The 23,042-nt window shown below is 37.1% G+C and overlaps 1 protein-coding gene across 8 annotated transcripts in view; it reads left to right on the forward strand.

Moving 5' to 3' along the window:
* The window catches only part of PRKCI (protein kinase C iota), a 26,663-nt gene extending 4,349 nt beyond the window's left edge, over positions 1 to 22,314 (forward strand). For 4 of the 8 annotated variants that reach the window (XM_090147687.1, XM_090147685.1, XM_090147686.1 and 1 more), the window contains 17 exons: positions 3,802 to 3,923; positions 6,356 to 6,445; positions 7,199 to 7,249; positions 8,388 to 8,473; positions 9,753 to 9,893; positions 10,663 to 10,717; positions 11,363 to 11,421; positions 11,864 to 12,040; positions 12,842 to 12,939; positions 13,934 to 14,020; positions 14,643 to 14,778; positions 15,174 to 15,261; positions 16,162 to 16,287; positions 16,390 to 16,469; positions 17,260 to 17,349; positions 17,633 to 17,748; positions 18,776 to 21,309. In XM_090147687.1, coding sequence (XP_090003813.1) covers positions 3,809 to 3,923; positions 6,356 to 6,445; positions 7,199 to 7,249; positions 8,388 to 8,473; positions 9,753 to 9,893; positions 10,663 to 10,717; positions 11,363 to 11,421; positions 11,864 to 12,040; positions 12,842 to 12,939; positions 13,934 to 14,020; positions 14,643 to 14,778; positions 15,174 to 15,261; positions 16,162 to 16,287; positions 16,390 to 16,469; positions 17,260 to 17,349; positions 17,633 to 17,748; positions 18,776 to 18,863 — 1,683 coding nt within the window. In that variant the 5' untranslated portion in view covers positions 3,802 to 3,808 and the 3' untranslated portion in view covers positions 18,864 to 21,309. Of the gene's footprint in view, positions 1 to 3,801; positions 3,924 to 6,355; positions 6,446 to 7,198; positions 7,250 to 8,387; positions 8,474 to 9,752; positions 9,894 to 10,662; positions 10,718 to 11,362; positions 11,422 to 11,863; positions 12,041 to 12,841; positions 12,940 to 13,933; positions 14,021 to 14,642; positions 14,779 to 15,173; positions 15,262 to 16,161; positions 16,288 to 16,389; positions 16,470 to 17,259; positions 17,350 to 17,632; positions 17,749 to 18,775; positions 21,310 to 22,197 lie in introns of those variants that run through there. The other 4 variants (XR_016469768.1, XR_016469766.1, XR_004169946.2 and 1 more) reach the window with 4 other exon arrangements.
* The last annotated feature ends 728 nt before the right edge of the window (positions 22,315 to 23,042 follow it).

Here is a 23,042-nt window from a genome sequence, read left to right on the forward strand (position 1 = left end):
GAGGATTTTATGGGAAATATTGTTAATCAGGAAATGTTAATCTTTCTTGATTTTCTTGTAATAGAAATGTGGAATGTGGTGGTCAGGCCCTTGCGTGGCTCAAGCACTGCTCTTGCAGCCCCACAACACCCCGGGTCTGGCCAGGAGCCTAATTGCTTTTCTCAGCCGAGACAAAAGCTTTCATGAGGAACTCTTTGAAGGGTCTTTGTTCCATTCAACCGTGCAGTGGTAGTTCTTTATCTTAAATTCATGAAATATGTAAAACCGGGAAGGAAAATTTTCCTAAAACAAACAGAGGTGATGGGAATAAGAGGATGGGAATTCCCAGAGAGTTGGGATCTAAGTTGTGTTTACCCTGATATTTCCTTCTCCCAGTTGTAGGACTAATTGCTTGAAATGCTGAAAATAGCCTCTCCTGTTTTAAAGAGTTCCTGTAATCTATGCCCTGGATGTAGCAGGAGTTCCCAGCAGTTCCTAGGAATTTATTGTTCCTTGTGTTTACATTCTTTTTTTGCTGATATACTGACAAAGTGTAGCAGCTTCAAATGCGCAGCATTTACACAGCATCTATAATTACAGCCGTTTTAGGTCTCTGATGTTGTTTTAAAAGCTTACTTTTTGGCTTATCTCATTTGTTGTAGGTGCTTTTTTGTCAGTTCAGTACAAGAGGCTGTTACATCAGGGAAGGGTTGTGCTGCAGTGGGTGAGAGCAAGTAAGAGTGCTACCTATGCATTACAAATCCTATAGGACTAATATCATTGATTATAGATGTGTGTGTGTGTGTGTGTGTGTGTGTGTGTATATATATATGTATATATATATACACACACACACATATCTTGAACCATCTCTCTGTCATGATTAGATCTGCTTGCTCTTTGCAGTGGCTGGCATAGATTTTGCACTGGTTTAACTGTGTAGGCTGGAACGTAGGTTAGGCTTTTAGTACAGTTAAAGGCACACCAGTCCTTTACCCACAGTTTGTATTGTTTCAAAGGAGCAATATCCCTGGCAGTCTTTTCAGAATACATGTCAATTGTGCTGCTTTTCTTCATTTTAATGCATTTACAGGAGTGGTGAGACTTGTGGGAAAAGAAAACAGTTCCATTTTTACTGTAAAATCAAAATGCACTTCCACAGATATTTCCAGAAGACAATTCGTTAAAGAATGTTTGATTTCCCACATCCTTTGTTTACACTGTTCTTTGTCTTGAAAACTTTCTGGTCGTTGTTTCAGCTCGATGTCTTCTGTTGCCCCCGGAATGTAAAGTGAATGTAAAGGAGTGTGCTCAGCTTAAAGAGCTTCTAAAAACTACTTACAAACACCAGGATTCGCCGGGAGCCTTGCACGAGTTAATTTCAGTGAGCTGCCTCTAAGCGTAATCAAAAGATTAACCCAGGTGTATGATGAATGTGTGGGTATGTAATTAATACGTGACTGGATATCTATGTATGTTCACAAATGTAACGTGTGATAGCTGTGTTAGGCTCCAGATAATCAAGCGGCAGCCTCCCACAGGAGCTTGACTTTAGAACTGAGAAGTGAGGTACACCTATTCAATTGCATTTAACTGTCAGCATTGTATTTTTCCCTTTGTTCGTGTTGCTGAAGGGCTGCTCCTTGTGATGAGGTGAGAAAAGCTGTCTGGTTGCAGAGAAGACCTGGGGAAGGTAGCAGTGAGGCTGGTGGTCTTCTAGAGAGGCATAAAATCCCTACGAAGTTGAAAAAAACACAGTGCTGCCCTATAATGAGATAAGTAAAGCATCCAGATGTGGAAATGGCTGTCTGGAATCAGATTGCTTTCTAGTTCCTTGTGTGTGTCATGAGGAGGCAAATAAGGATATTGTGCTGTGGAATAGCTTTGTAACAGGCAGGTCTGCTGAACAGAAGCTTTACTCATTGATTTTATCAGAATGAAAGGATTTGTTTTTCTTTTGTCATTGTGAAAAGAAAGCATTTTGTATTTTCTTACACAAGACAGTGAGCTATGGCCCACTGTACGTTCCCTTCATTCTTTTACACAGCTTACTAATTTTTGTATAAAATACCACATTTAGTTTAATCTTGTATTTTAGGTTCAGTTGGTACAGCTTTTTCCTAGTGAAGACATGCCCAGTGTGGTGTTAGGTGCAGGAGGTGTGGAAAACACCATGTAATCTGAAGAAGTGATAGCAGAACTAGTTTGGGAACGAGCCCGATCTCTGTGGAAAATGCCAGTGTAGTTAAAATTGCCAGGTGAGCTTGTGGAAAGACAGCATCGTTCACATTCTGCATCATGTAAAGCCAGCTTCTCGTCTCTAGAAGGCGTGCTGTTGTTGCTTGCAGACTCTTGTTTATATTTACATCCATTCTTCTGTTCAGTGTCTCTGCTCTGGCCAGAGTTCTGCCACGTGTGCAGACAGGTTTGTGTTTGTTCTAACAGCTGGGTGCTTTTCCAGATGTATTTTGCTGCTGTCTGGTGTGTCTTCTGTTGATGGGGCTGGAGCGGCACTGCAGAGAGCTTGGTTAACTTCTGAAATAACCAAATTCCCTTTTTATTTATAGGGCAACTGCTTTGCACCTGAAGGTAACGACAAGTAGGAAGTGTTCCTTCGGTTTATATCAGCTTTTACTGTAACTATACTGAAAGGCTTTTTGTTCCTAAGTTGTTTGATACGTCTTAATATTGTGCATATGTGACTTCTGTTCACTGTAGTGTGGATAAATCTTTTGGTGAACTTTAGCTGAAATTCACTGAAGTTGCTAAGCAGTGCCTTATCTCCTGCCTAAAATGTAGGTCCCTGAAAAACAGGAAATACAGGTTAGGACTTTGCCTCCTAATAGAGCCTTGCGGGTTTTGGTTGATGGCTGCATGTCAGTAACGTGCTGTTAGATGTGTGGAGTTTGCAGAGCACTGTCCTGCACTCTGGATCTGTGCTCTCTATGCTTTTTTTGGGAACATCGGTGCTCAAACAGTGGGTTATGAGCTGTTTGGAGAGTAGTGTTGTAAACAGCCCTGGCATTTTTCTCTTTCTTTCCACCTTCCTTTGCGCTGTACCTCTGACATTCTTTGTTCAAAGGACTGACCCAGAGTCACCTATTCCCCTTGAAGGCCCAGCAAATACCAGGGCAGTGGGTCAGCATGTTATGGTAATGCTTCTAAAGCACCACTCTCAGTCTTAATTAAAACAGAAATACCAGTTCTGCATAACAGTAAAGCAGTAAACTTTAATTCTAAGTGCATGCTTCTGTGTTTGCCTTCCCTGTCATTGTGGGGAAGCATCACCCATGTCTTCTTAAAGGTGCTTTAAATATTTGCAACTTCTTCCCCTGATCTGCTGTTTAATAATTTTCATGACTATTTCAAACCATCCCCACAATTACACATCTTCTCCAAGTAAGTTCTATGTTCTTACCAGCAGTACATTAGTAATGCCCTTCAAAATTATTGCAGCATTTAATTCTTTGCTGTCCACTGGAATAATGTATTTCATTGCTGCGTGTACTTAAAAGCTACAACTTACACAGCTTCAAAGTCATTTGGGAATTTAAATCTTCATTTTTTCAAAAGCAGATAATGGGAGGAATAAATGTCAAATAATCAGTAATAAGAATTACTTGGAGCCTGCAAGCTGTAGGAAGGAATCTTGATGCTCATGGCTTATTAATATTGCTTAAAGATTCCTTTTTTAAGGGGCTGTGGCAAGAGGTGAGTTTTATATCAGTGGTGCATGGAAGGCTTTAGAAGTGAAGATAGAACACTGTGTAATTATAATTACAGCATTGGACATTTTCTCAGTATTATTTTTCTCTTGCTTAGGGACATCATGATAACATATTTTGAACCTTCCATCTCGTTTGAGGGACTGTGCAGTGAAGTTCGAGACATGTGCTCCTTTGACAACGAGCAGCTTTTCACCATGAAATGGATTGATGAAGAAGGTAAGTCGATTCTTGCTGCCTGCTTTCCAAGAAATTTGTGATCTTTCTGGTACTCAGCTTTCTATTTTTTCTCTCCCTTTCATCATTTTCTTTCCCTTTGCCTTTGTGAGATAAACTGTATGTTTTTAGTAATAGTAACTCAGACTCCAAAAGTAATGGCTTTTCCAGTGCCCTTGTAAGTATAGTTTTGTTAGTTCAAATCAATGAAATATGTAGCTCTATTTTTGTTTTTTTGTTGTTGTTGCTGGAGTTTGTTCATAAATCTCAGTGACTATCAAAATGTGAATTCAGTGCTAGGATTTACTAGGAAGGAAATGGAAAGTATGCTCATGCTTCCCCTTAAGCCTGGAGTGTTTGAGAAGGAGACTGACCTTAAATGATGCATATTGCAGTATTTGTCTGAAGTATTGATACAGATTAATGTATATAGTTGTTCATATAACCAGAAAATGCATTTTGATTGAATTGGTTGTTCCATTAGCAACCTTGAGTCTAATAACATAAAGCTATTTAATAAAACTCTTTAAAAAGTATTAAGAGAAAGTACTTTGAAGAAGATACTTGGCTGAATGACGTATAGTAACTTTTTGTAGAAATTTTGGCCCTGAAATATTGTTAATCTTTAGCACGTCATTTATCCATGTCGTATTTTATATCAGATGAAAAAAGTTCTCTCTCCCTTTTTCTCCTCTGAGCTGTGTGTATATGTTAGGCATGTTTTGAAAAGCCTCCTTGTAGCTCTTATTTTCTTTGTGGGGCTGTGTTCTGAACATAAGTTTTGAGCCACACCAAAGACATTTAAATTATGGAATAGCTGTTGTTATTTTAGCCAGCTAAGTACTTGATGCAATACATAAAAGGCAGTGATTTGTCTGCAGTGATTAGTAATTGTATGCAGTGATTAGCATAGGCGGTGCTTATAGACCTCCTTCCTCCCCTTGTCACAGGTTTCTTATTCAGAATTGGGTGAGTGCCAATTTATTGAGAGCTCAGAGCTAAACAGGGACTCAAGTTGCTTTTGGAAGTGCTATATGGGCAGTTGTGTTGAAGGCTGTGGTCTTGGGAGTCAGATCCTGGCGGTCCCTTCCAACCTGGGCCATTCTGTGATTCTCTTCTGCTTATCACCAGCTTTCCCAAGCTATATACACAAGGCAGATGCAGTAAGGGGAAAGGAGCAATGTTTATAAGCAAATTTCTGCATAGTGGTGCCATTTGAGTTAGATAGGCACTTTGGCTATTTTGTTTTATCTTAAGGACTTTTCACTGAAAAGAGCCTGGAGATTTACAGTAACAAGTAAGTCTGTCTTTAATGAAGCATGTATGTGTGTATGATGGAATTGTTTACCACACTTCTGGTAGGATAAAGACAAGGTATGATATCTTGGCCTTCTTCACTACTTTCTGACCGTACTGCTGTGACTAAACTGTTCAACTGAATTTGACTGGTCACTGAGGTTTCTGTTTGTCATGCTCTAAATGTGTCTTCTGACTTGTTGCAGGTGTAGAGCATTGTTTAATTACTTCTCACAGAGTTTAGTGACACAGAGGCAGATGGAATTTAGCTTGAATGCAGTCACTTCAAATAAATGGTCAGGTTCAACTGGAAAATGAAGTGAAACCTAATTTCTTTTTAGATGAACTTTGATTTTATCTATATCTGGTCATCTCTTCTTACCTCTGTCTCATAATGTGTACTGTAAGATGGACATTAGACTGGCATTTGTGTTCAATATCTTCTTGGTAGATAAGTCAAAATTAAACACTTTCCTGACATATTTTATCTGTGTTTACTTTAGATGACTGAAAAATTATTTCTAATCTGGTGTTGTTAAAAGAATGTTTGTAGTTCATCATTTTTATACTTAGCCATCATTAGTAATACATTGTGAATTAAGATTTCAGTTATTCGCTATTTAAAGTTGTGAATCTGAGGGCAGTGTTAGAAAGATCAGTTGCATGCTTTTGCCATAGTCAGCTAAGTGGTGATCACCAATTTAAAAAAGTGCAAGTCAGATTTAATTATGAAGGTTCCTTTCTAGTCGGTAAACTTTGTGTGTGATCTGAAGCACTGCATATGCTCTTGAAAGCCTCCCTTTCTTCTGTCAAAAAGAAACAAAAAGCTGTTTGCACAGGTGTCAAAACACAAGAAGAAAAACTGGTTTGTTGGTTCTCGGTGAGTCTGAATGAATAGGGATGTTCCTTCTCCTTCCACGCTCTCCACTTTGTGTTTACAGAGTGGGTAGGCAGCTGAGTGCCAAGGCTGTCTAATGGGATGGGAACGTTTGATATGATGAAAAAGGACAGAAACACTACCACACAGAAGTAGTGTTTCTTTGGTTTGCTACAATAATTATCTTAGGAACAACTGTGAGGGAGCTGTTGAATGGCACAGAACTAATTAGACTGAGTTTTGTGGTGTTTTCTTCCTTCAGGAGACCCATGTACGGTTTCTTCCCAGCTGGAGTTAGAAGAGGCCTTTCGGTTGTATGAACTAAACAAGGATTCAGAACTTCTAATTCACGGTACGCTGAAATTTAATATTCAATTTAATATTTAAACTTCTAATGTTTGCATCTACGGAGACCTGGAATTTTTACCTCCTATTACCATAGTCTTTTGCACTACTCCATCTTCCTCAGTTAAAGCCTATTGTGGCAATCTGTCAAGAGGATGCCAAAGACCACGGGTCACTCTTTAGCTGTCAGCACTTGTCAGTATTCTTTATGGAATTAAGAAAGGAAAAAATACGTAAAAACCGGGAAATGATTTCATCTGCTCCTATACGTGTATTTCTGTTTTTTATTGCTATGCTTTTTGATCTGTCGTGTCTCCATTTACTTCTGCTTGGTTGGCTTCTGAATAAATATGCACCAGATTTTCCTTTCCTACTGCTACTGTGGCTAAATACACTGGAAACAAAGAACTAATGCAGGCAAGATGATATTTGGCTGTTCTGGAACGCTATAATGTGCTTCACTTACAGTCCAGATTTCCAAATACTGACTGCAGTGATTGATCACATGAGAAACCAGCCTCAGTACTTGTTGCTAACATCTTTAAATAATTTAGCTTACTCTGCTCCAGTTGTATTTCTTCCTTGCATCACTGTTATGTCCAGTACAGAGTTTTGTGGCATTTTTTCTTCTTGCTTGCTATTAGAATGCATTGTAGTAATTTTCTGTTTCTGTTGCCTTCTTACATAGGTGTTGTATTTAACCCAAAGAATTGTCTTCTGTCTGAAACAGATTAATAGGAAGTTAATATTTTTCTTGCAGTGTTTCCTTGTGTACCAGAACGGCCTGGGATGCCTTGCCCAGGAGAAGATAGTAAGTAGGCATTTTAGTTTGGGCATGCTTAAAATAAGTAATCTCTATTCTAGAAAAAGTTGATATTCTATTGTTTGATTTCCTGTGCTTGTAACTGTTAATAATGCAAGTCTCTGCAGTTTAAACATTAAAAAGGAATAGAAAGTTTTGTTAAACTTGAGTGTTGTTTGTCATTTCTGAGTCATTGTTAATAAGGCATTTTTGCATTTCTGTTAACTCTCCATGCTTCTCTGCTTTCCTTGCTTTTGCCTCTTTCATGGCAGTTTTTTATTCTATTCCTGTCTGTAGTAGTTGCCAGATTGCTAGCTGACTAATGTGAGCAAAGGCTTGCAACCACTTGTAATGGGGTGTCAAATCATCAGTTTCTGACCAACCTTTGGGTAATAGAAGTATTTTCTGAAAACATTTGTCATGCTAGTGAATGTACTAACCATGAGAGGTGATTTTCCATCTATTTAATGTAGGCTTCTATGCTGTTGATATTCATCTTATAAAAGATGATGGGTATGCTGTGCACGCACACATCTGTCAGCTTGATATCCAAGTTCTTGACAGATGTCAGCGTGAGTACTTAAATGTTAACTTTGGAGTAATGCTGCTTTTCTGAAGGGGGGAAAGAAAGGTTCTAGACTAAATCTGAAATAGCTTTGCAACTGGAGATAGTTTTGCATATTCTAGTTTTCAGTTTTGGTTTCTGACATGCCTGTAATGAGACAAACAGTCAAAAAGTGGTGGCAGCTGTGGACCTAAGACACTGGAGGATTTGTGCAACAACCATAAATCAGGACGTGTTCCTGAAATGCACCTTCTTCCCTCCTTCCCACAGCTCCTCCTTGAATTAGGTAAGGTATGTGCATGTTTTGCAAACAAGTGCTTGTGTTGCTTGGGCTGTTTTCCTCCTTTTGACTCACTCTTCCTTTTAACTTTGGAAAGGCAGAATTAACTTTCAGATGGTCTGAGTATTCTGCTCTGGGTTTTCTCCAAAATTGGAAAAATGAGAAAATACATTGTGTTTCTGTAAGGTTGCAGGAGTGAAAATTTACTCTGCAAATCACTTTACACAGAAGCATCCATGAGAAAATACTGCAGTTCTGCATTTATATTTTTTATGGATATAATCATATGTTTTTCCTCTTAGAATCCATTTATCGCCGTGGCGCCCGCCGGTGGCGAAAGCTCTATTGTGCAAATGGTCACACTTTCCAAGCCAAACGATTTAACAGGGTGAGACTCTTGTTGGGTGCTTAAAACCATGTTACAGGGTTGTCTTCCTTTTATAATTTTAACGTTACTGCCTTGAAAAAAAAAAAGGTAGGCTTATTCTAATTCTTGTTGACTGTCTGTAGTACTTAGATGTTGGGTTGCTGTAGTTTCAGGAAACCTTATTGATATAAAATCAGGCACTTAAAAAAGTTAAATAGTTGTAATCCACTTTACAGTATACTCTAACTATGCTCTCTGTTATAGAAATGCTCTAGTGCTCCCTTAAAATCTTCAGAGGGCAGGCTTCAGCACTGGTATTAGATAACTGAACTGAAAGTGCATTTGCAGTTGTTTAAGCGTACTTTGAGTTGCTTATGATGCACACTTCATGACTTAAACAAAACCTGAGATGTTTCTCTAACATCTGCTTATGATGGCATATAAACAACTGAAAATAATAGGCCAATTTTAATACTTTCAATAAACAATAGTCAAAGACAGTTAAGAATCAAGAAAGCTATCTGCTGCTTGTATCTGAAAAATGAAATAAAAATTAAAGAAGCAAGGTTCCTTGACAGCTTCAGTATTCTTTCCTTCTTCTCTAAGCTGTGAATCACATGCTTAACGCTCAAAATTATCTCCACTAAACTTCATATTCAGCATTATTCATTTAACTTTTTTTTTTTAAACATAAACAATGCTCTGAGAAATACTCATTGACCTCTTTCTGGTCAAAGGCTGTCAAGGCACCATCCCACTTGCTTTTGTAGGTGCCCTGTGTTCATGGTTCTTTTGAGTTGTGTTATGAGTGTCCTTCAGTGAGTGGTGATCTTCCCATTTCCTGTTAGCTGGTGGTTTAACTGTGCTGAAGCTTTTGCCTTCCTGCCTTTCTCTCTTCAAATCTAAGGACTCCTCTACATAAAGATAATGAGACCTAGCAAACTAGCTTGGTCACAGGAGCCTGCTTATTCATCTGCACTGCTTTTGACCTGCAGTTGACTCACATCTCTCTGGGTCCACGTGCAGCAGAAGAGGCTGACTGTGCCTGCACCTTTCCATGTAAATGTGCTCTTTCTGATAAGCAGTTGCTGCTTATTGTTCATTTGTAATTCTTGGGCTTTTCTATGTTGTATCTGCCTGTTCTATCTTAAAGTTCTGTCATAGACTTTTCTGGTACAGTAGTAACTGAAGTATGGGTCTCTCTGATCTCCTAGCTAGTGTTCTTCAGTAACGAGAGTGTGGCTGAATAGTTTGTTATTTAGCTTTGCTTTTAATCAGGTTAATTGATTTATCCTTCTAGCGAGCTCACTGTGCCATCTGCAGCGACCGAATATGGGGCTTGGGTCGCCAGGGATATAAGTGCATCAATTGCAAACTCCTTGTTCACAAGAAGTGTCACAAACTGGTCAATTCTGAATGTGGTCGTCATACACTACAGCCAGTAAGTAAGGTTTAACTGAAAAGTTGTCTTTAAAAAGCAATAATAAATGAAATAAAGGAGCTTGTTTCATACTAATGGCTTTCAAAATATGCTCTGCAAACAATCACAGTAGATGAAGATTAAAAAGCTTGTCATTCTTTATGGTGACAAGAAAATAGCTGAGATGCTGAGCAGAATAGCAGTTCAGTAACAAGAAGTTCTTAATTCTTGCATATATTGTCTATTTCTGTGTCAGATGGTGAAAGATAAGGTGACAGGTAGTTACATAGTGTTTATCTGTATGTGTACGTTTGTGTATGAGTACATTTCATGTATCCAGAGTGAAGTCCAAGTAAATTCTCTAAACATCTGTTAGATTTTTTGACTATTTTGTTTGATAGAAAAGGAAGGTGAGGCACGAGAGTTCTGACTTTCTCCCAAATGATGCAGTCATCTTTAGTTCTCAAGTCCTCAGGACAAACAATAGGTCAATACCACTTGTAGTTTAATGTTAAAAGCAAATAGCTGGAAGTCTGTTTCATACATTTATTTGGCTAATAAAACTGCTGAAGTATGTGTAGTTTTCTCTACTACCTTCTCTCTGTTGTATGAAGTTTTCTTCAATAGCTTCTAGAAACTTGCTGTAACTTCTGGAAATTAGATAAAATAAAGACTGCAGTGATTCTTTTTATATTGTATGGTCTAGAGCAGTAATTATGTAGATTCATCTAAAAAAAGATTAGAGATCCTTTTCACTTTCTGTTACAAAAAATGTTGTGCATTTTTGCAGGAACCAATAATGCCTATGGATCCATCATCAGTGCATCCAGATAATGTAGAATCAGGTAAGATCAATACTTCTCTTTGAAACATGAACATGGGTTTTAAAATGAAACGGAATAACTTTAAGCAAATTACTTTGAAAAGAAGTAAACAGAACTTTTATTGGGCAAGAAAAAGAGGACAGCTGCTTTAAACACTAAGGGGGATTTAAATATAAAATATATTTCCTGTGTCCTGCAGTTTAAAAAATTGTTTTAATGATGAAGAATCATTAGGCTGTTACTTACATTTTCCCATCAGTAAGCTGTGTATTTTGTGTCCTCATTAAACAAATAAAAAAGCCCTAAGCAAAATTACAGTGGAAAAAAATGAAAGTTTCCTGATGTTTCAATTTTAGCATAGACAATGATCAGTTAAACAACAAGTGTTATTTTGCACAAGATACAGTATGTCAAGAGTAGTCTAAATAGGTTTGCAAATACTATCACAACAGCATACTAGCCATAACTGTTGGTATTGCAGTGTTGCAAAGAGAATGATTTAGGTAGTTTAAAAACAACAACAACAACAACAAAAAACAGTTTTGAATGCTGATAATACATACACTTAAACTGTTTCTTCTTGATTCAACTAATGAGTGGAAATTTTGAAGAGAAATAAAATGGCATTGTGTTCCATAGATCTAATTGTTTTCCTTGCATCTCTAGTGATTCCATATAATCCATCAAGTCATGAGAGCTTAGATCATGTTGGTGAAGAAAAAGAGGTAAATTATCTTAACCGTGCTAATTGTATTCAGAGATCTTCAACTCTGTCACTCTTTATTTTACTGTCTTAGTAATTTAACTCATCACAGAATGAAAACTAGTACATAGAGCGTGTTTGAATTGCTCACTCGGTGGTTGCGTGTGTGTCTTTCAAGCTGATTTTTTTAAAATTTGGGTTGAAATGTGCTTTGATTTAGAAAGTGTTCCAAATTCTTCCAGTTAAATTTGTTTTTCACCTGCCATGTTTCTTCAACTTTCTTCTTTTTCCCTGCTGTTCCTTTACCTGGCTGTGCTGTTTAAGAATAGCAAGTGTTAATTGAATCACTTGTGTATTTATTGTGCTATTGTGTTTGAAGTGCTAACTTTCTTTTAAAGAACAGCAACAACAGTTGTTAAAACTGACAAGCCTGCTCCTGAATTCAGAGGTATCTCTATCTGTAGGCAATGGGCATAAGAGAAAGCGGCAAAGCTTCTTCCAGTCTGGGTCTTCAGGATTTTGATTTGCTCCGAGTTATAGGAAGAGGCAGCTATGCTAAAGTACTGCTTGTTCGATTGAAGAAAACAGAACGCATTTATGCAATGAAGGTGGTGAAGAAAGAACTCGTCAACGATGATGAGGTAGGCAAGCTTTTTGTTAATAACTCGGCCAACTCTTTTGAACAACAGCTTTAATACCTGTTACAAAGGGGAAGCCAGACATCTGAGTCTGCATCATGAATTAAAACCCATGGATTAAACATTCAGCTACTTGAAAATGCATTGCAAGAAGTTCACAAGACAGATGACTCCTTTTGAGGTGTTCATTGACAGATTGATAGTTTACAGCAGTCATCCTGTGCTAGTGGCTTTGTCAAGAGCCCCATTACTTCAACCAATGTCACTGTTGTAATTGGTACCATCTACAGCACTACTCATGCAGAAATCACTTAATAAGCTTCTCTTGCCTCCTTATTTTGGAGGCATTCCATATTTTTCCTATTATTTTTGCTTGCTGGGCTGAAAAAGGAGGTGGAGTCTATTTTTTCACATCTGTGGGGATTTTTGTTTTTTGTCACAAAAGAGAACCTCACAGTGTTACTTTATTTGCTCTTTAAATCAGGCATCCACATTTACAGATTGGTTGCAGCATGCACAATGATTTGTGGAAATTTGCTACCATTTGCAGACAACTGTTAGATTCTTCCTGCTGCTGAAGATTTCATTCATGGTTCTTTAGGGTATTCTGTGAAGATTTGACTGACTGTGATTTGCTATTCAAGAGCTTTTGCATTTTATTCTAGTTCTGACATTCATTTCAACCGCTTTTCTTGTGACTTCTTTACGTTCATCAGCACCAGTTTATCCTTATGCTAACTGTCATTAGTACTTGCCTTACAAAGCACAACAATACTTATCTGAATGTTGCTTTTTTTAAAATAGGATATTGATTGGGTTCAGACAGAGAAACATGTCTTTGAACAGGCTTCAAATCATCCTTTCCTTGTTGGACTGCACTCTTGCTTCCAGACAGAAAGCAGGTAAAGGAGATTATGATAGTCTTTTCTTCAAGAAATATTTCATACTGTTAGGCACATCTGAAGCCTATTTAAATGATTAAGTGTTAGGTAGGTAGTGAAAGTCAGTGTGCTGTAAATCACTGTAGCATTTTGTGAACAAAAAGCCACATTTATTGTCTAAGCTTTCAGATTGGAAAGATGCAAAAATGTGTGAAATACTGGGTGTTATGATAAGAATGTTAGAAAGGAAGAGAAGCAACTAGCAGGGAAAAAAATTTGCTTGAGAGTATGAGGTAGAAGACCCAATCTAGAGAAGGAGCAAAAAGAAAAAAAAAAGGATTTAGGGAAGGTGAAATAAGAAGTACAGAAAGGTGAGGAAATGGATCTCAGATTTGCCTAGACTCCATGATGACAAGTCAGGATTTGGAAAATTGTGTCTTAATTTAAGATGGGAAACAGTGGAAGAGAGATGAAAATACTGATTTTTTGTGTCCATATGTAGAAGACATTACAATATTACTATTCTGTATACTAATAATTTTCAGCACAAATAAAATATTGTGTAAACAGTATCCTTGCAGTAGGAAAAGGTGGCAAACTGATAGAGTTAAGTGAGAAGAGTATTTGAAGAGTAATAATAATATTAACTATAAGTGAATGAGATTAAGAGGATCATGAAGGAAAATGGGGAAAAAAAAAGTGTATGTTCTGCCATGTGCACAGAAACTATGCTAGTCTATCCATATAGTCACATGTGAAAATACAAAGTAGTAGTTGTAATGGATTAAGAATGTGGGAAGGATTTCCTTTGCTTTCATTGAGCAATAAACAAGCTACCTAGTGAAGCTTTGTATTCTTGATTTTTAACTTTGGGAGTTCATTCAAAGGTGAAGCCAGTCATTTGCCAGAGAGATGGGAGAAGTTAAATTGACGAAGCCCAGGAAAGACCTGCAACAATAACAAAGTTTTTCAACCTCGTATACAATAATTTGTGATACACTCTTGTGTGTTTCAGGTTATTCTTTGTTATAGAGTATGTAAATGGAGGAGATCTGATGTTTCACATGCAGAGACAGAGAAAACTGCCAGAAGAGCATGCCAGGTATGTCTAATTGCAGATTTCTTGCATCAGAACAGTTAGATTTGTGGCACAGTGCAGTAGTGCAGATTATGGTGGTGAACTAGCAAATCCTTTCCAGATGTTTCACATTTCTGAAATCCTTAACTGCATTCTCATTTTAATGCTGCAAGCTACAGTATCTTTGTTTCAAGGAGGAGCTGTAATAGGAAGCACTAACAAATTTCTTGTATTATTGCATTATGCTTGATGATGGCAGTCTGATTCTGTTTTTTTTATGGAAAAACTGTTCTGTGGTATTTTTTACCTGATGGTATTAATAGGTTTCTCCTAGAACCACCCTGGCCTGCTGTCTAGACAAATGCTGAGTTCTCATTGTGTGTTTTGTTTCAGGTTGTGAGTTGAAAGGGTTGATGTCAGTAGACATGAATATTACTGAGAAAAAATAATTAAGTGACTGTGGGTAGAAATGACTGTATGATCATAAGTAACTTATCTATTTCCCTGGTTAAAAATTACAATAAAATAGAGCTCAATTTAAGAAGTATTGTACCACCAAGACTGTTCTTGTGGTCTGGAGTGTTTTGTTGGTTTTTTTACTAGTTTGTTTGACTGCTATGGTAATCAGTATATCTTACTATTCTAGGTTTTATTCTGCGGAAATCAGCCTTGCATTGAATTATTTACATGAACGAGGGATAATCTATAGAGATTTAAAACTAGACAATGTGCTACTAGATTCTGAAGGACACATTAAACTCACAGATTATGGCATGTGCAAGGTAAGCTGTAGTTTCTTCCTAAATAGTAAAAGCAACAATTAAGAAATTGTCATAAATTAAAAGAAGCAGAGACTTAAAAAGGTGAAACTTCTGACTGTTTCTTTATACGTGTGAACCATTCCACATCATCTCAGTTATTCCCACTTGCATGTTATTGGAGATGTTATGGAGCTGACTAGGTAAAAGGCTAAAAAACTGTTGTCAGTGGGTACAAGCCATCCTCATGAGAGGATGCTGCAACCTGCTTTTGTGTAGCAAATCATATGTCCCAGCCTGGAATTTAGAGGGATTGTTGTTTTGAGACGGACAGGAGGCAAATAAAAGTTTTAGAAAGTATGTGGTGGAAGAGAGCTACACACAGCTTGTTTTGGCAGTGATGCTGTTTGTTTGTTTAGGAAGGGCTGAGGCCTGGCGATACAACAAGCACGTTCTGTGGAACTCCAAACTATATTGCTCCTGAAATTCTTCGAGGAGAAGATTACGGTAATTTGAGCTTTTCAATGCTACCATGTAACTACCTGTAACTTTCAGCTAATCTCAACTTCTCACTCAAGTTGATTAGAGGTGGAGTTCTGTTAGACACCTGATCCATTTGAGTTAACGTGGTGTGAATGTACCCTTCAAAGGGAAGGCTGAAAATATCACAACAAACAAATAAGATATCCCACCTTCCGCTCTCTTATCTTGTTTTTACCAGTCTTAAAGCATGGGTCTTCTAAGTTAATTATTGTTTGTAACCATTTTATATACTCTTAAAGATAGGCTTGCTTGCCTTGAATTGTGTTCACGTTTGGACCTTTGTATTTGGCAGCAGTGATAGTAATACGTGTATTGCAAAGAGCTTAGATAAGGAATGTCCCTTTCACAAATTTTGGTGTTTAAAAATTGAAAATGTCTATGCAAACACTTGCTGAAGAAGTCCACGAGATTTCCTTCCTTTCACAAGTTTTATAGAATAAGCAGTCTCAGCCTAGCTGCTGAATTCTTTTCTTTAGCACTGCATAATAGAATAAGGACTGTCTTGCTACTATTAAGGATCATGTACTTCCTTCTTGTCCTCTCCCAGATAACATACTACTGGTTAGCAATGACTAAGCCTGTTCTAAGACTTTGTTAAGGTTATGACATCACCCTTTAAAGTTTTTTGCATTTCCTCTTTGTACAGAATTTCCTTCTACCCTGCATATAACAAACCAAGTAATGTCTGTTTACAGCTGTTACCTCTCCTTTATTTGGTAGTCTGTAGCAAACTAGATATTCAGACTATCAATACTTAAATTCTTAAAACTAATTGTTCTCTCAACATTTTTAGGACTAAAGCAAGACTTGTTTTTATTTCTGCTCTAAAATATCTTTATCAGTATTTTCTCTTGTAAATTCCAGGCTTCAGTGTAGACTGGTGGGCACTTGGTGTACTTATGTTTGAAATGATGGCAGGCAGGTCACCATTTGATATTGTCGGAAGTTCTGACAATCCTGATCAGAACACAGAAGACTATCTTTTCCAAGGTAAGTACCATGAGCATTCATGTACTTCAGCATTTTGTTTCCACTTACCTTTAGTCTAACTTTAAAGATGTAAAAGCTGATAAAAATACTGGTTTCTTGCAGTAATTTTGGAAAAGCAGATCCGAATTCCTCGATCCCTTTCTGTTAAAGCAGCGGGTGTTCTCAAGAGTTTCCTTAATAAGGTAAGAAGCTTGTGAAATAATTGATGTGTAGCAGATCTACCTTAGCTGCTGTCTGTAGAGAAAAGGTACAAAAGGTGTAATCTTGTAACATTTTTAACAGGGCTGGGAAACTTATTTAAAATATTTGTCTTTGAGTCTGAAGCTTCAGATTGTTATTCTAGGGTTGGAAGTAAATTTCAAACTAAAGGGTTTCTAAATAATTTCTTTAGTTTGGAAAATTGGACAAGCTTAGCAGATTATCTGGGTACCTAAACTGTTTGTAGTTTATTTGTGATAGTGTGACATCTATAAGCAACCAGAGAAGCTATTTCCCTTGTATATGGGACTTGTCAGAGCTGGAGCTGTCCTCTTAAAGTTGACTCATTTTCTTCTTTCTGCTTCTACATAGAGCATAGTCCTACAGCCTCCTAGTGGATAGAAGTGTTATAATAATCTTTCAGCTGTATTTATCAGTAGCTTGCAGTTATTGTCTCGAATCGGCTTGGCATAGGCAAGCTGCCTGTTGAGGAGGAAGAATCAAATTCACTTGCTTTGAAACGTTTAAACCCATTTGAATAAAAATGAGTAAAGATGGGTGGTTGTTTATAGAGGCCCAAACTTGAATAATATATATATATTCACAAGTAAAAAAGTAAATTGAAGCATTTAACAAAATAAATAACATTAATTTAGTTCTTCAGTGCACCTCTAACAGAACTCATAACAATTCATAATTTCTCCCAGAATTCATAACATTGCTTTTGTTCACATGTAGGCCGTGGCACTCACTTAGAAATATTTTCTTCCTCAGGATCCAAAGGAGCGGTTAGGCTGCCACCCTCAGACAGGATTTGCAGATATCCAGGGACATCCATTTTTTCGCAATGTTGATTGGGATCTGGTATGTGAATGCCTGTTGGACTCTTCTTTGTGTACAGCAGTGATGTGACAACATTTGACTGTGAGAGATGCCACAAAACTTCAAAACCATGACAAACCTTAAGCTCCTAACTGGCATACCACAGTTGTAATACAGAACCTCTAACTCTCTTATGTACAGTGAGTACAGTAAAGTATTTTAGAAAGCATATGGAATGAATTTGAGAGTAACTTCTAGCCTTGTTTAAAAATAATTGTGTAGGTTGTAATTCATTCTTGATGTCACTACGTGTGTTTATTCTTAGATGGAGCAAAAGCAAGTGGTGCCTCCATTTAAGCCAAATATATCTGGAGAATTTGGTCTGGATAACTTTGATTCCCAATTCACCAATGAACCTGTGCAGCTCACTCCAGATGATGAGTAAGTAATGCAGAAATTAAGATGTTTTGATAAATAAATTCATCAGTTGGTTATATTCATAGTACAGAGAGTCTGTTGTCTCCTCCTTGTAGACTTGTTATGGATGGGTTAAATATAGTGATATGGCACGATGTAAAAAAAATCTGTGATCAGTGGGAAAGAATTCTAGTTTGGAGAAGGATGATTAAGTGTTATTTTACAAATTCTAGTGGTATCATTTGCAAGGAATAAATGTGTGAAGGAAAAGACCTGGTTTTGACACGTGGTTTATTTCTGTGTTATGCTAAGAGGTGATATTTCTGGAATGTTGGATTTGGATTGGATTTATCTTGGATACTCTGGACAAGAAAAGGTGCTTTGTTTGGGTATTTTCAATTGTTAGTAATGGAGTGAGTTTATCCTGATTGAAAAGCCTTGATATAATGCTTGAGAGTGTTTTGGTTTTGGCAGTGGGTTTTGTGGTACCTTGCCTACTGAGTGTCCTGATTTGGGATTGTATAGGAAGTGCCTTTCTGTCCTGACTAAACCACAACCATATGTGATCTTTAGGTTTTGTATTGGGTTCTGTGTAACGTGCATGTTAATTTGTAAGCAGAAACAGCAAGTATTAAATGTTACCTGTGCACCTTAGTTAAGTCTGAAATCCTACTTCCTTCTTTATCTCTGTGTTAGTGCATAATATACAAGTAAGTTAAGGAACTTACTAATGTAAGAACAGTATCACATCCCAGTGTTTTCAGTTTCTTTTAAGAACTGGATGTTTTGGAAAAGCTTTTAAAGTGTTTTGTGGGAGAACTCCTACTTGTGAGCTGCCAAATTGCTGCTCCTGAGGGGTGGTGTGTTCGTTACTGTTACAGGCCTAGAAGAAAACAGTATTAACTGTAAGGAAAGGGGGGCAGAAAAGAGAGAAGGGAATGTTTTCAATTGCAGTCTATTGTACAGGTCTAAATGATAAAAAAACAAACTGTCAGCTGATAGTACTGACTTTTAATTGTGCTAAACTAACAACTGTTTTTAATCTTAACAGTGATATTGTGAAGAAGATTGACCAGTCTGAATTTGAAGGCTTTGAATACATAAATCCTCTTTTGATGTCAGCTGAGGAATGCGTCTGAATTCTCCATTTCTGGACTGTGCCAGTTGTTACTCTGTTTTTTCTGCATGGATAAAGATCTCTTCATTTGGATGCACTAGCATAAAATGAGTAACTCATCATCATACCATTGCCACCGAGTGTGAATTACTCACAAATTTTCTTCTTGTATCAATTATCACCCGGGGCAATTGTTATGCTGAACCTTGGGCTGCCAGAATACTTAAAATGTAAATTTTCAAGAAGTCTTGCCAAACTTGAAGTTGGTCTCTGGGTTCCTGACTGAACAATGGGATCTGGCTGTATAACCTGCCAATACAGCCTTCTGATAAAGGAAAGTTGTTTTACTACTTTAAGAATACAAATTGCATCAGAGGACATTATGAAATATCACTAAAGGAATTCTACTATTCCAGCGAGACAAGTAAGATCTCATGACTTGTAGTTCTAAATCTAAATCTGATTTCCTTGTTTTCCTTAGATATAGAAGTTACAGCTATGTTATTGCCCTTCAGATTTAAATGACAGTGAGGAAAGCAGAATAGGTCAAGAAATGGCTGTTCTCATAAGGTACGTTGATCCATCCTAAAGGTGGTGTTTAACTCAGTATTAGAGTCAGGCTTCACTCTGAAATGATACAGGGGGAAGTGCACACAGTCTGATACAGAGTGCCTTTCTGAGCCTTTCCCTTGCAGTGAGGGATGTGGGTGGTATAAGAGGAATTCAATTAATATTTTTAAAATTTAAAATCTGCAGAGTGCAATTTAGCAGGAATGGGCAGCTAAAACTAACGAATGTAGGACCTCATGCTTTTATTTATTGCTTTTACAATTTCTGTCTTACTGTATCAGAACTGCATACGTTACAGCTATGGCCTAGGTAAGGGCATTGTTTTACCAATTTTCCTTTTTTTTATAATTATTATTATTAAATCTTACTGCCATACTGATAGAAATGCATTCCACATTGCCAGTGGAAAAGGCACATCTAGAAAAAAATAGGTGCTGTCCACAATGACTCCCTTAATTTTTCCATTTATAGTAGTAATTTGTAATAACAAACCAACCTTTAGTGTTGGTAGTAGACTCAAAGCTAATAGTAAAGCAATTAGAATAAATAGAACAGTTCAAACTGGGACTTTCAGGAGGTATGATTATTACATTTCATGTTAGCAAACAGTGTAATATACAGCACAGATAATTCTTATTTTTAATATTTGGGAAATAGCTTTGAATGTCTTAGGCTGAACAAATGCCAAATGTTCCACTTTTTATTTTTATTTTTGGGGAAAAGGGATTAAGAGACATTGAAGAAAAGAACCTGTATTTATATAAATAAGAGCTGTAAGTCAACGTAGTGTTACTTAAAGCAGATTTATGTGTCTGTAAATGCAAGTTAGCAAACCTTATCTGAAGCTTTTAGTAAGCTTTCTGTTTAGTCAATGTCTCTGTGAAAATCCTTGTGTGGTAAAACTGTAAATTCACAGCATGAATCTTCAAGTGTATGTTTTTTTTCACTTACATGTTAGCTTCAGGGGGAGAGACTGCACAAGCACAGTAGTTCATAGTGTGGTACTTAGTATGTACTTTTCTTTGCAACGTGAGTAGGAACCAGAATATTGGGCTGAATTTTTCAAAACTGGGAATAAATTGGAGGGACCTCCATTCCAGGGAAGCGTTAAACTTCTGCACTGTTGGAAGTTGGGTTCTCTTGGCTTCAAGTTGTATGCTTTCCTATGTGAAATATCAGAGTAAATCTACTTTTAAAGAGCAGCTGATAACTTGAACACTATTATTTCATGTGAAATGAAACTGCTTGCATCTAGTTATAAATTTAAGTGTTTGACACTCATGTGACTAGTTAAGACATTGGAACTTAATTGATAGTGAACTTTGAAGTTACTTAAAGCAAGCAAGAAAAGCCTTCTCTGTACAGTTCCTCAATTTCATGTACAATATCAAGCAAAATAGCTTTACGTAGGGAAGGGCATTTCTGCTGTTCATCACAGAAGAGCACTGTCTTTTGTGCTCAGAGCAAAACTTTTTATAGATAATGTCACAGAAAATATACTTTTTCTATTTACACATCTAACTATTGCCACTGAGATAAATATCTTTAATGACTGTACGTCCATTGTTAAACTTTAATTTTCTCTTAAGTGCCATGATATTAAGTTATTTTTCATTGTGGAGTGTGATAGCAAGTTTCCTAAGTATTCAGAAGGGATATGGCATGTAAACAGTTGAGTAGGCTTTGAATTTTGAAGAAAGTGTCTGCATCAGAAGTGTGATGTATTTATGTGGAGCTGATCCTTTTGTATGCGAGTTAGGTTCTTATGGGTGCTCTGCTCGTCCATATTGTCTCTACTACTTTCTTGTTTCGTATGGAATATAGTCTTGAACATTGTTGTGTAATCATTCTCTTTACTTGTGCACAATTTTTACTTTAAATAAAACATTTATTTAGGATGCTGTGTATTGATCTCAAAAAAACGACTACTACAAAACACTGGGATTTGTTTGATATCTTCAGATGACCCTTAAGCATCCAGGGAGGGAGTACAACAACAACCTTCACAAAAAAAAATGTAAAATGCAATTCCAGCATGTTTAACTGAGGATATCTTTCAGTTGAAGCTCCTGTGCTATCACTGCAGCTGCTGGGAATTTGCAGTTTAAAGCAGTTCGCTCATCCGTTGCTTTTACTTTGCACAGTTTCTTTTTTTCTTTCATGACTCCCCCTGTCATACTCTCAACTCTCCAACTGAGGGAATGGCACTTACCTCATACCCTATTACAGATGCACTATTTTAATATATCTATATTTTAAGATCTTTGTATCCCTATTTTAAAAGACATTTCCTCTTGCAGTCTGGCTTGTTATTAACAGTATATATCAGCAGTCCTAGACAAGTGCTACAGATGGTTGCATATCTTAAATGCTTGACCTCCCCCCACGCACGCTTCTTGTTTCTGTTCAATTTGGTGGCCAACTGCTCTCTGCTCAGTCTGAGCAATTGTTTATGTTAAAGATGTTCTATAAAAGAAATTAGGAGCTTGCACCATCTATATGTCCTTGAAAAATGCTAAACATACATCCTGACTTCATGAGTGATATAGTAAGCAGTTTAAGCAAGAAATGTATCTGAAATTATCACGGTGTTTTCCTGAAAAGAGGGATTTGAGGGTTGAAGGCTCTTTCAAAAGAAGGGAATTTTACATCTTGTATTTTCTTGAAGAGTTCAGTTAGTGTGTTTCGGTGTTCTTTGTTCTTTTCTGCTTGTGATGCAGTTGTTTAAAGGATTTATCTGTGCTTAGAAATACAGGTTAATATGTCTCACTTGCTCTTCTTCCTAGTGTGTGAGAGGAAGAGGTATCAAGCCCAGAGACAGCCAAGAGTGGCCTGCACAACCTAAAGGTATATGTGCGAGGAGAAAGGCTTAGTTTGGGGGGGGGGTTCTTTCTTTCTTTTTTTTTTTTTTTTTGAAACATAGCAAAGGTACTGTTTGTGAATTACATTTTAAGACAGCCTAAATATTAATTTTGTAAGTTTCCAGTAATTTGACAATTCAGAACAGAAATAAAAGCAGGATCCCCCTCCTATGCTATGTTGCTGCAATTTGTTATACAAGGGTCTATAATGCAGGTTTCAGCTACGCGGTACCTTTTGGAACTGCTTTGCCTGGTCTGCCATAAAAGTTGTAGGTGGAGTTAACATCTTTTGGACAACTTCTACCCTACAAACTTTGGCTTATAGTGCCTAATTATTGTAGCTCTATGGCAGTGTTATTATTACAGCACAGTGGTTACCACAGTGGTTTGCAACTTGAAATGGAAAATATGCAGAACTTCTTAAAACTCAAATTAAATGATGATACTGAATTTCTAAGCTTCCATGACATCAGCAGGACTAATAAAAGATGTAATATCCACCTACATATATATGTTGCTGCCTTTACATCCATAGTTCATTCTAGCTATGATGTTATAAGTCTTGCATGTTCTTGAGTAAATTTGAAATGGAAACATGATATAGCATATCTCAGTGGTTGGCATTTGCAGATAACTTCTATGATCAGATCCTAAATTCTAGAGGCTAGAGAAGACAGGAATGTCCAGAATGTCTGAACAATTGCAGCTGGTCCATGAAGCTGGTAGATTTTCTTACTATTTGTGCTATATTGTTGTATCCTTTCAGCTTG

Source organism: Phasianus colchicus, chromosome 10, assembly GCF_987193195.1.
Source record: "Phasianus colchicus chromosome 10, bPhaCol1.hap1.1, whole genome shotgun sequence".
Classification (NCBI taxonomy): Eukaryota; Metazoa; Chordata; class Aves; order Galliformes; family Phasianidae; genus Phasianus; species Phasianus colchicus.